Source organism: Papaver somniferum, chromosome 5, assembly GCF_003573695.1.
Source record: "Papaver somniferum cultivar HN1 chromosome 5, ASM357369v1, whole genome shotgun sequence".
NCBI lineage: Eukaryota > Viridiplantae > Streptophyta > Magnoliopsida > Ranunculales > Papaveraceae > Papaver > Papaver somniferum.
Window position 1 is genome coordinate 109053813 of NC_039362.1, and position 13573 is coordinate 109067385.

Here is a 13573-nt window from a genome sequence, read left to right on the forward strand (position 1 = left end):
ACCGGATTATCAAACTCAACACAATGGTTTAAACTTGTATCTAATGGTTCAAGTTTATCAAAATCTGCAACTCCTAAATCTGGTTCTAAGTCCGCGGAAATAATTTCCGTTGTTGAGTTACCTTGATTATCTATTGGAGGTCGCAATGCATTGATAATATCAATAATCATAGGGTCATCGGAATCAGAAAAGTAGGCTAAACAAACATATAAAGGCTCAAAATCATCGACACAAGTTATCTGACCAATATCAATATGTTCAACATTCACATCAGTATTCAGAAAATCACTAGATGGATCAAAATAACAAGAGCACAATGGAGCAAAAATATCATGAATAATCACCTCATCGCTATCTGCAACTAAGTGACTTATAGGAAACTCATTATTTGAATAATTAGAAAATATCTCATTATGCACGTCTACTGTCTCTAAGTCATCAGACTGAACAATAGTATCTTCTTTATAAATATGTTCTTCTAAATCATCATTATCTGAATAAATGGCATCTCTAACACAACTCTCGTCCTTTTGAATAGACAAATAATCAGTTAAATGATCATGAGTTGGGTAAGATACAATAGATTCGGGTATTATATCGGTATCATAATTCCTAAAATCACTTCTAGTGTCAAGTTCATTTTCACCCTCATGGTATTGGGGTTGATACTCATCTGAATAACCACCCATAGCGAAATTACGTGGATTTCAAGTTCCATACCTGAGACGATTATAACCAAGAACTTCCTTATACCGTGACCCATACATGTATTCACCAAGCATCATAGACGACGTCTCGCGCAAAGCACTCATCGTTCTCAAAAAGGCTCCTGAAATAAAATTTTGAAGCACAAAACAAGTCAAAAGGAAAAAGAAACCCTAAAAAATAAAAAATATTGTACAAAAAAAAATAAACACCTAACTATTTACAAAATCAAAAATACTAATTACAATATTCCACAGCCGCTCCCCGGCAGCGGCTCCAAAAATTGATAGAATCCGGAGATAGCTATATGTGATAATCGCAATCGCACGGTGTCTAACTAGTAGACAGAGATAAGTACAGGTCGAACTACAGGGAGCGGTGGAAATACCGTAATCAATATCTCTAATAAAACTAACATGAAACAATATTTTTGGATTTTTATAATTGAAAATGAATAATAAAATTAAAATAAACTAATAAAATGAATATAAAGGAAAAGTCGGTAACCAGGGTTTCATGGTATCCACTACTATCTCTATTTAATTCCTGAAATGAAACATAATCCATGAATTATTTATCGTTCGTTCTATCGACATCACCTATTATATGTGTTAGAGTCGCAAATATCACTGGGACGCCCTAAGCATGGCACATCAAAAGATTAAACCGAAGCATGCACCATCAAATTGCATTAGCGAGAAAGTTATATGAAACTAAATATTGATTCACAATTATTATATGGCTCTTCTAAGCATAACCCATCAAAGATATTAACCCAAGCATGAATTATTAAATAATGAGACAAAAATATATTATGAACCTAACAATTAGGCACAAAGATTATTGTAACCGGTGAAGCAACAACTCATATCATCGTTAAATTAATAAATGAAATCATGGAAGTAATCTATTCAAATCATAGAGGTCTTTGCTCAATATAAATCAAATCAAAATAGCCTAATACCCATGTAGTTTCAAACCATAAAAACCCTAATTACAAAGATTTAGTTAGACATGACTTTCTCAAAAGTCATAAACATATGAAGGAGAATCACTAGCAAATCAAGATGGAAATGAAAACATAAAAATCGCAAACCCTTGTCTTCCACCTCCTTTCTGGTTCTCGGCTATGTAGCCGCAACCTCCCAAGATAAAACTCCAGCCGGTCCTCCCCTCTCCAAAACAGAATTCTAATACCGGCCTCCTTTTTCGTTGTCCCCCCTTGCTCAAAATATCCAATGTACACCAAGCCTCCAAAGGAATATAATTTCTTTTCTTTCATTCACCACGTCATTAGCCAATTGAGTTATGCCATATGTTGAGTGATAAACAATATCCCAATGAGGTTCCGCCACGTCGTTTCTTCCAACACTCGTCTGTTCTCATAGATGGCGCGTGCTCAATTTGCTTCCATAAATGTTGGTAAAGAATTTGTCCACCTTGCATGCAAAAACGTGATTGCATATACTCCAACAAATATGGAAACATTATTGTCCTATCACGGTTCCTCCCTTCACAGTATCAACTTTCTACTCCTTGACCGGCTCAACCAACTCCGCCACAGCTCGGAACAATACTAACTCCAGCCATACTCCATCTTCCTCTGGTGACAGAACATATTTGTGAGCTGCTAGTTTCTTTCGAAGTCGAACACTGGAAACCATCACTCAAACTTCTTTACCGTCTTCTTCGTTTACAGAACTTTCTCTACCAACGACCCTTGATTCCTTTCTTCTACAGCCATCACTTCTCATCCTTCTCATGTGACATTTCTCTGAACTCCCTTGACTGCACCATCGAACACCATGGCAGTAAGCTCTCGATCAACCAACACATTACTTTCTCCCAGCATTTTAGTACAAATCCAATGAAATCCGAACCCAAGCAGCATGGTTTTAACTCAAGTTCTCGTGTCCAGAAACACCAAGAGTTCGAGCTCAGAACTGTCTGAACCATTCACCTCCGAAATAAATCAGTTAACACCTTTTATGTCTTCTCAAACTTACGTCATTTCTTGTTGGATCTTAGGTAATGCTGCCCAGTCATTCTCCATCTCGGCTCCTAATGCCTTGCAACAGCACCTCCATGTCTTGGTACCCAGTTTTACTGCCGAGCTCGATCATTCCATCTCCAAACCTTTTCCATAAACCCGTACAATCATCACCTGTAACCAATCTCCATTGCTACACTACCACCAGTTCCTTATCTTTGGCATAAACAGCACCTTCCTTCCGAATTCAGACTCGAGTTTCTCCCTGTGTAACCATCAGTCGGACTTCTCTGACCATCTGAATCTCGGCACCTACAAGAAATCCCATCACAGGCAATTGTTTCCACCCTCGACATGCATTTCAGCGACTGAAATCAGTCGACACCCATTGAGTGTTCCCAACTTCTCTCACAACTTCAGTTTATATGGACTCTGTTTGCTTGCAGCTCCTTGTCTCTCTGCCATGGCAACACCAACAGCTGCTCCAACTATCGAAGACAAACAACACCATCATCCAACTCGTTTGAGATTATAAACCCATGAACGTCTTCATTATGCCGGCAGACAAAACCCATCGAACTCATTGCTGGAACCAGATCCCATTGATGTTGCTTCAAGACCTAATGCTTATGAATTTGGGGGAAGAGCTTCGAACTCCATCTGAGGAGAGATAACAACAACGACAGGCAACACTTTGTTGTAGTTAAACAACGTCTTCATTCTCTCCATTTCGGTTTCTCCATCTCTGGCCATAGAAATGGTTGCAGCTGCTTTGAACAATGCACACCGTCTACTGAATGTTGATGCTCAAACTTATTCTACTGTACCTTTAGAGTTAATTCTTGTTACCACCACCATAATGAGTACTGCATCCAACTGGTCCTCCATCCGCATCTCTCCATAAAGTCTGCTTGATAAGTTGTGGTGACAAAAAGATGCTTTCATTGTACCACTACGACATGTGGAGAATAGCCACGTCAACCTTAATCGACTACACGTAACCAGTCGAGCAAAGAAAACTCCGACTCAGTGTATTCCATCAGTGAGAGGTGCTAGGAACAAAGGAACAGTTAGGTTGAAAGCCCGTAGTTATCTAGGATGTCTCTCTGATGTCCGGAGAACTTTAGTGGTGCTGATATATAGGAAATACCAGGCCAGCCACATTTGTCAATTTCATCACAAGCAGTTCTGATTAAGCCGTTTATCCACCAATGATCAGATTCACTCGCACTTTCTATAAAAGCACTAAAATAGTGGTATTAGTCAAAATATCGAGTCCTAACTAATATAAATATGGGTATAAAGTGTAGCACTTGCGTGCTTATCAGAACCACTAATTGAAGTAATGAAATATTATGAAGAACGTAGAATATTTCCGAATATTCAGTTAATGAATTTAAGGATAAGAGATAATTAATTGATGGCTCTATACTAGCAGGCATGCTGTCTAGGAGCATTAATTATCTGAGAGTCGAGTAATATGAGCTTGTTGAAGCGTCATATTTCTTTTATATAGTCAGGGAAAACATTGTTACATCCTGAAGACGTTATTGCTCTATACTAGCAGGCAAGCTGTTTAGGAGCCGTCCAATCGTTCGATTCTATATAGAAATATTTACTGAAATTGCTCAGTATTTATGAGATATGTCGTTGCCTCAGTTGAGAGACTGCACATCTACGTGTGCTCTGAGAGACAGTATTCTCAGTCAGAGGTTCTTGCGTCATGAGCTTTCATGCTTCGATGAGAGACATGAGCCTCAATACTCATCTGATTGCTGGATCAGGAGCATGTATAGTTATGGTTTTACGATTTTATCCCTTGTCGAAAATCCACCATCTACAAAAGTGAAAAACAAACTCAATCCGGTTACTTAAGTACGTGTACCCGTTTGCATAATTAGGTAGGTTACTTTCTAAAATCGGTTTGTTCATGAACTAAAACATTTATATAATAAGGAATACAATCCTTGCAAACCGTGGCTATAATGTTCATGAATTGATTCGAGTGAATCAAAACCGATTTTGCTTCGATTGTGTCTTGTATACTTGTATGAGATCTAAGCAATTGTACAACTCTCTAACTAGTTTATTTGATTCATTTGAACTAGCTATGGTAAAGATGAATATGGTTGATATGAAAGTGTTCATATGGCTAACAATTGGTTAACTATTGTTGAACCGACTAAGTGTACACGTTTTGGTATGGTTACTCAAACCTAAATGAAGTTACAGTTCATTTGTGTACAACAATCTAAGTTCGATCTAACGGTTGAAAGATATTAGCTTGAATCTAATCAGGTTTTCATCTAATGGTGAGTATTGAATGCTTTGTTACCATGGTAACTTAGATTGCAAACCCTGATTTGAAATCTATATAAAGGAGAACTCTAGAAACTGGAAACCTAATCCCCACACCTCCTGTGTGATACTAGTTGTATAAGCTAGAGTCGATTCTCCTTTAACCTTAGGTTTTTCACGAAACCCTGCAGGTTAATGACTTGAAGACTTCATTGGGATTGTGAAGCCAAACCCAACTATTTCCTCTGTAGTTACGTCATCTGATCTTGCTATTTCTATCGTGTTTGAGTACAATCTTAAGATTGGCTTGAGATTTATATCTCCGATAGGAAAGATAGAAAAGTAGTCACAAACACCTTCGTCTCATCGTTTGTGATTCCACAATATCTTGTTTCATTAATCGATTAAGATTATTGTGAGGCGATAGATAATTCTAGGATGTTCTTCGGGAATATAAGTCTGGCTTATCGATTGGTTCCTGTTCACCTTGATTAGGGCTGTCAATGGAAGAATATCCGTCGGATATTTGGATATCCGATATCCGACAGGTTAAGCATTATCGGATATTCGATATCCGAGAATATCCTATAGGATATCAAAATCAGATATCGATATCCGATAGGTTAAGCTACCGGATATCGGATATTTGTCCGATAATATCCTGTAGTGACAAAAAATGAAAAGAACCTGTAATCAGAGATGAAATTCAAGTTACAAACTTACAGTGTAATCTGTAATCTTTAATCTGAGGCGAAATTCTCATACATACCATCTGAATTGTCTTCAAACGCATAAACAGTCTTAAAACGTTACACTCAAGTAGTTATGTCTCTAAGTAAGTCTCTTATTCACACACATACATGAAAAGAAACACAAGCAAATGCTAAAGAAAGTAAAAACTGGAAACACAAAGTATGATAAGTACTGTGTGTCTCTGTCACTCTCATCTCCATCCTCTGACTCTCTTGTATTCATTCGTCTTCGGCTTCCAAATTTTCCACATCTGCATTATAACAAGTCATTGAAGTCGACATTCATATAAGAATAAGATACTCATCATAAAAATTTAAAATTAATTATTCAAAATTTAACTGATAAGATTATAACACACATTTATTCTCAAGGATATATAAATTTGTTGCTCGTGTAAGGTGGATCACCGGTCAGCGGAAATACCAGATGCGAATCAATTTGGTTAGTCCAAGTATAACGGCATCAGGTGAATGCAGTTTAATTTAAACTCTATGAGATAAACACCTCAGTTGAAAAAAATGATGCGTCTCACTAACTCTCATATAAAACTGTAGGAGGAGCAAGAAGGGCTGTAGAAGAACCAATTAAGAGGTTTGATGGATATATTCTGCACTGTCAAATGGCTACTGATCATCAAAAGAACAAACTTGGTCTTGGAGTTGGTGGTTTTAGTCCATATACAGGTGTTAGTGCTGGTTTTCAACATGAAGATGAGAAGCAATGCATCTCTCAATACCAACTATTCTGTGCAAAGTTAGTGCGGGTTCCTAGAGATACAGGGGACTTTGTTCGGCAGGGAACTTAAAAATTTGTGAAGTTATGCACCACAAAACACAGAAAAATACTAATAATACATGATAAGCTTTTAAGAGAATGAGAATACAACATCTGGCTAAACTTCACATCATTTTTCTAATCAAAATACTAACAACACTTGGAGATTACAACTTACATTCTTCTTCTTTGCTGCTACTGGAGTTTTAACACCTTTCTTGGGAGTCTGCAATAAACATTAACAACAAGAGATCAGTACCTGAGTTCGATTAACCATAAAAGTATCATACGTTATCTCGGCCTTCATAATTATGAGTTTAGGGGCCAAATGAATCTGATTCCATTTCAGGCCTTATTAGTTGAAATATATCAGTACCTAAACAATTTTTCCTACACACTAAACATAGAAGACACGTGACGAAAAAGAAACCCAGCACCTGAAAAACCAATTGAGTTGAGATGAGGTTAATGATTATTCTCGGATTTGAAATGAATGCAAAGGCCTGAACAACAAAATTTGTAGATATTAGCCAAGAACAATTATATTATGGACACACTTGAGCCGTAAGTGGGTTGCAGACATCTAAAATTTATTCCCCTTGGTGTCAACATTGACCCAAATAAAGAGGAACGTCTCCATCACCTGAAAGCCATCGTTATTTTTACTAACAAACAATTGAAGAACACCTAAAAGGAAGAAATTAATGAATCATATGAAACTAAAGGAAGATCAGCGTATTTCATTAAGGAGCATTATATACTTACAAAATTTGATTCCGTATTTGAAATTGATGAAACCCCAATTTCTTCTGCAGATTTTTCTTTGATGCTGGCTTAAGCGGAGATAGATAGCTTTCTGTGGAGAGAAAATAGCCCAATGTTACATTTACAAAAGTAGAGCAAAGAGACATACCTCAAAAGTGAGTATGCAAAATCTCACCTTCAATAAGAACTGAACACATACAAAATACCCGTAGATAAATAAAATGGATACGTTGCAAGGTGAGATTGAATCACTCCAAGAGTTCTTGCCTTCATTGAGTTTGAAAACTCATAATTATGAAAACTCATAATTAGGAAACCCTAATTTGGAAACTCATAATTATGAAACCCTAATTTCATAAGAATCAAACATAGAAATCGAACATGGAAATAGAAGATAATCAGTACCTGATAGAGCGGGTGAGTGATTGATAAGCAAAGCAACTGAGTGAGTGATTGATCGAGAGTGATCGAGAACTGAGAAGAGAAGAGGAGGAAAAAAAAGAAAAGGAAATGACTCGGTTCTCGACTGAATTGACTGATAATCGATTGAATTGACAAAATTACAATTATACCCCTAATTCTATCGGATATCGGATATTAACCAAACGGATATAGCCCAATCCGATATCGATAGGTTAAGGAAGAAATATCCGATAAATATTTTTATCCGATATCCGATAAAACGGATAAAATCCTATAGGATTTCGAATAATCGGAAACGGATTCCGGATATCGGACATATATTGACAGGCCTAACCTTGATTTATCAAAACACAGAACAAAAACTCGTAGGTATATCTGTGAGAGACAAATTTATATATTCAATAGACTTTTCGGTGTGATACAGATTTGTGTATCAAGTCTTCGACTTTGGGTCGTAGCAAATCTTAGTTGTGGGTGAGATCAGCTAAGGGAACCAAGTGCATAGTATCCTGTTGGGATCAGAGACGTAAGGAGCACGACTGTACCTTGAATCAGTGTGAGATTGATTAGGTTTCAACTACATTCCATACTGAAGTTAGGTTTGTAGTAGGCTAGTGTCTGTAGCGTCTTAATACAATATGGTGTTCAAATCTGGACTAGGTCCCGGGGTTTTTGTGCATTTGTGGTTTCCCTCGTTAAAAAAATTCTGGTGTCTGTGTTATTTCTTTTACGTATTATATTTTGTTATATAATTGAGATATCACAGGTTATGCGTTGAATTGATAAATTAGTAAATCCAACCTTTGGTTGTTGATTGAAATTGATTGATCCTTGAACATTGGTCTGTGGTACCGTTCAAGTTATCTCTCGTATATTCAATCGGGCTCGCAAATTATTATTTGTTTGATTGCGGATTGAATTGAGAGATTGACATGTAACTCTTTGATATACTTTTTATTAAGATTGAGTCTGACTGTCTAATTGATTCTCTTGAAAGTATATTGGAGTTAGTCCATACAGATTGCTAAGCGAAATATTCGGTGAGGTTGTTAGACCCCCGCTTTTTCAGATGTTAGCATAAAAAATTCTTGTGAGAGTGTCAAATCCTTCAGCAAGACCATTGAAGATGTTACCAAGATTATATTTCTCAAAACACACCAAGTCTTCTTTATGACCACTTTCCTTTTCCAATTTCTTCTCTAGTATGAATCCACTAGAAGAAATCTTTTCAAAGGTCTTACTACTAGAATTATTGATGAATACAATTCTAATAGAGTCTTGGTCTCTTGGAACAATCTTACTTGAGAGAGAGGAAGTAACAAGACCTTTAGAAATTTTCCTTGGTTTCTTATCATCACCATTAGACCTTGCCATTATAGCAACAAAGGAAAATTGAGAGAAGAAAAACAAGAAAAGAGACTTACTTGATGAATTTCCTTGTAGAGATTTCTTCCTTCACCCTCTTTTTGACCTCCAATTAGGCTTTAATGGATCTGGTACGTGATAGGCGCAATATTTGCACTAGTTAGGTACTCAAATGCTTTGCTTTCTTGATAGTTTTTGTATCATTATGCTTTGATTTGGTTTGTTTTTGAGTTTCTTAGGTATTTGAGGCTATCTTGACCAAACGGAAGTGGAACTTGTTCAAATCTGGGATTTCTTTGCATCACCTTGAAGAGGACGAAAACACGAAGCTAACGGCGAAAGAATGGAGTCAATCCGACGTCGTATGAAGAATCTACAAGCATTTGAAGCAAGCCAAAGTTAAGAAAATTGTCAATGCACAGAATTTATAAAGGCACCTGCCTAAATGACTAAAGGCAACCGCAAAACAGGAAATAAACTGCCAGTTCTCTAGAACTGACAGTTGAGTGTTGATTGATGTGCTGGAGGTTAAGCTGAGTAGTGAACAGAGTTGAGACCGGTGATAGGGATGGAGACTGGAATCTTAGAACTGTGGTTAGTTCACAGCGGTGACGAGTTTTGGTTGGCTGGTTATCATCGGAGGTTGAAGGCAGTGACTATGAGGGTAGTTCCATGGATGTGATCGATGGAGGAGGAGTCTGTGTATCACAAGGCTCGGAAATGATTGATCGTGGTGATGGTACTGAGTTTCTGTGAAGATCTAATGGTAATGAATATTAAGAAGAGCTCGATCTACTGATGGAACTCGAGTCATAAGAGAGATGGTGTCTCTGGGTAATGGAGTTTGGCTGTGACTGGAGACGAGAACGAATATGAAGCTGCGATGGTTTAGATATTTGCTGCCATTGATTATCGATGATGAGGTTTGATGGAGCGATGGAGTTGAGTTTGTTGTATCGATGGCAGAATGGAGCCGTGGTTGAGGTGCAGATGGATAGCTCGAATGGCAGGAAGGAGATTAACTTGAGTTGTGACTGTTGCCAGCTATAGAAGGAGAAGCTGATGATCAGAGAAGGTTTGGCAGTTGGGAAAGATAATGGCAGTGATGGAGCTGAGTTGCTGCTGCCATCGGTGTTGAAGAATAATGGAGTCTAAGTGATGTTAGAGCTGTGGACGATGTATAAGATTGTCGAGGCTGTGATGGGTTATAGCTGCAGCTGTTGATAACGCTGTAATGATCATGAAGTTGAGAAGAGTTCTAAGAACATGGAAGAACCATTGCTGCCATAGGAGCTTATATATATTGGCTTACAGGGAAGGAGCAGTTTGTTGTGATCTGTTCGAGTTAGAAAAGAAAATACAGGGAATGGAGTTTCATGGAAGTGATGATCGGTGGTTGGAAGGAGTTAGGCTTTGGAATGAGTTTTACAAAACTCAGGAAGTTGAAAAACTCACGATGACCAGAGTGTCCGTGAGATGACGAAGCGAAAATAAAAATCCAGGGGAAAAATATTCTCTCGGTAACCAGACTGTCCGTGAGAGGAATACTGCAGGAGTGAAAATCCAGGGACGTCTATTTTTCACGGAGATGTGACTGTCCGTGGAATGAAAAGAAGAATGTACTGTCAGTCATCCGAGACTGACAGTGATACATGTTTATGGGCTGGACTTATGCATGGCCCATTGGAATGATACGAGTATTCCAGGAGGAGACAAGGGCGTGAGTTTTTTAGGCTGTACTGGCGAGTTTTGGAGGATTATCTTTTATCATTCGTTTTTACACAAAAGAGTTTTATACACAAGAGGAGAAAGAGGAGAGCGTTAGTGTTGGAGATTTTCTACAACTTAGGGTTTGCTTTCAATTTCTTCTTTATTATTTTACATGGGTTTTAAGAAATTCATGAGTAAGTAAACCCTTTCTTATTGTTAGAGATGTAGTCCTAAGTTGGAAGACATGTTATTCAATTGAAATATTCATTCTCATCCATTCATAATTTGTTAGTATTGCTTATGTTCTACCGTTTATAACTCCATGTATGATTGATTGCTAGTTTGTTTAAGTTGCAACTTAAATGAGCATGCATTCATATCTATTGCTAAACTAGGGTTTGAGATCCTGAATTGTCGAATAATCCTTGTTAGAAGTAGCATAATATAGTTGTTAACGACGGGATGTTGCCATACAATTATATGTAGAAGCATAACCTAGGTTAAATCCGTGCTGCTCTTGCGCCGGATTGCTTAGAATAACCTCAACTCTTAAATATTAGTGCTTTCATTGGGTTAAACTTGTGTGGCTCTTGCGCCAAGTTATTTAGTGAAAAGGATTCAAAGAGTGGCTCTTGCGCCTTTGATGATAATAGGAGTTTTTCCGGAGTAAGCCTGCGATAGGACGCTCTAGGATTATTGATATCGATAGAAAATGAATGTTGAGATTGATTCAGTTGATAACATGTTGGAAGATGGAAGATGAAAACTCTAACCAGTACTTTTAATTTTTGATATTCGTATTATTCTATTTGCTTTATTTTTATTTAGTTATAAGCACAAACAAAACCCCCCAGTTTCTATAAGTAATCAAAACAATTTGACAACCCGTATCTCCCTATGGAAAGAATTTGTTCTTATAACTATACTATTATTTATAATTGTTAAGTGAAAAGAACTTAAATTATTTTTGCGTCGGCTGACAACCGGCCAAATTTTGGCGAGATAAGGAGATCTTAGATATTTTCAGGAAGATTCATATGAACTTTCCACTAATAGATGCTATTAAACAAGTCCCCAAGTACGCGAGAATTCTGAAGGACTTGTGCACCAATAAACAGAGGTTAACCGATAATGAGGTAATGAAAGTGGGGGAAAATGCTTCGCTATCTTGGAAAAGAAACCCCCACTTAAATGTAAAGACCCCGGTAGTTTTGATATTCCTATTGTTATTGGTAATACCAAGTTTAATAAGGCTATGCTTGATTTAGGAGCATCAGTAAATGTTATGGCTGCATCTATATATGAATATCTTAACTTAGGTCCCTTGAAAGAAACTGGAATTACTTTACAGTTGGCTGACCGTTATAATGTATACCCTAGAGGTATTATTGAGGATGTGCTTGTGCAGGTAAACCAACTAATTTTTCCAGCGGATTTTTGTGTGTTGGAGATGACAGACGGATCAACTGACACATCTCTATCGCTACTTCTTAGTCGACCATTTATGAGCACGGCTAGGACTAAAATTGATGTGCATGATGGTTCATTGACTATGGAATTTGATGGAGAAGTAATATGTTTCAACAATTACGAAACGATGAGATATCCTAGTGATGTCCACTCTTGCTTCTCTGTTGATGTGATTAACTCACTAGCTCAACAGATGTTTGATTTGAGGTGTGATGATCCATTTGAGACTATTATCACGAGAAGTGTGGGTTCTAAAGATTTTAAAGATCCGAGAACCGAGCTTAAGTTAGGGGACGAATTTGAGGAAACCATTGGTGAACTTAATTCGTTGCAACAATGCCCACCTATTCATGATATTTCTTTTATTTCTTTGTCATGCACTGATGAAAAGTTATTGTCATCTATTTTGCAGGCACCTAAACTAGAACTAAAGCCTCTTCCTGATCACCTAAAATACATGTATTTGGGTAATAACGAAGAGTTTCCAGTAATAGTTTCGAATGCACTAACTGAATTGCAGGAACAAATACTTCTTCGAGTTTTGAGGGAGTAAAAACTACTATAGGATGGACAATTGATGATATTAAGGGAATAAGCCCATCGACATGCATGCATAAAATACGCTTGAGGATGAAGCAAAGCCTACAAGGGAGGCACAACGCCGCTTGAATCCTCTAATGATGGAAGTCGTAAAGAAAGAGATACTAAAGTTATTAGACGTGGGAGTTATCTACCCCATTTCTGATAGCAAATGGGTGAGCCCGGTACAAGTGGTGCCAAAGAAGTCGGGCATCACAGTGGTGCAGAATGATAATAACGAACTTGTCCCAACTCGTGTGCAAACCGGTTGGAGGGTTTGTATAGATTACAGAAAACTGAATGCAACCACTAAAAAAGATCATTTTCCTTTACCTTTTATGGATCAAATGTTGGAACGTTTGTCTGGACACTCTCACTATTGTTTTCTTGATGGTTATTGAGGTTACAATCAGATTGCTATAGCACCTGAGGATCAAGAGAATACTACTTTTACTTGTCCGTTCAGACATTTGCATATAGAAGGATGCCTTTTGGTTTGTGTAATGCACCCACTACCTTCCAAAGGTGTATGGTAAGTATCTTTTCTGAATATGTCGAAAACATTATCGAAGTTTTTATGGATGATTTCAGTGTGTATGGTGATTCATTTTACTTGTGCTTGGATAACCTTACATTAATTCTTAAACGCTGTGTTGAGACTAATCTTGTGCTAAATTGGGAGAAGTGCCATTTTATGGTAACTCATGGCATTGTTTTAGGCCATATATATCTTCTAAAGGA

At 37.5% G+C, this 13573-nt stretch overlaps 1 protein-coding gene across 1 annotated transcript; it reads left to right on the forward strand.

Moving 5' to 3' along the window:
- The first annotated feature begins 12038 nt into the window (after positions 1-12038).
- LOC113279439 lies at positions 12039-12806 on the forward strand. The gene has a single exon (XM_026528136.1). The coding sequence runs from the start codon at positions 12039-12041 to the stop codon at positions 12804-12806; it is 768 nt and encodes a 255-aa protein (XP_026383921.1).
- Positions 12807-13573: the final 767 nt, after the last annotated feature.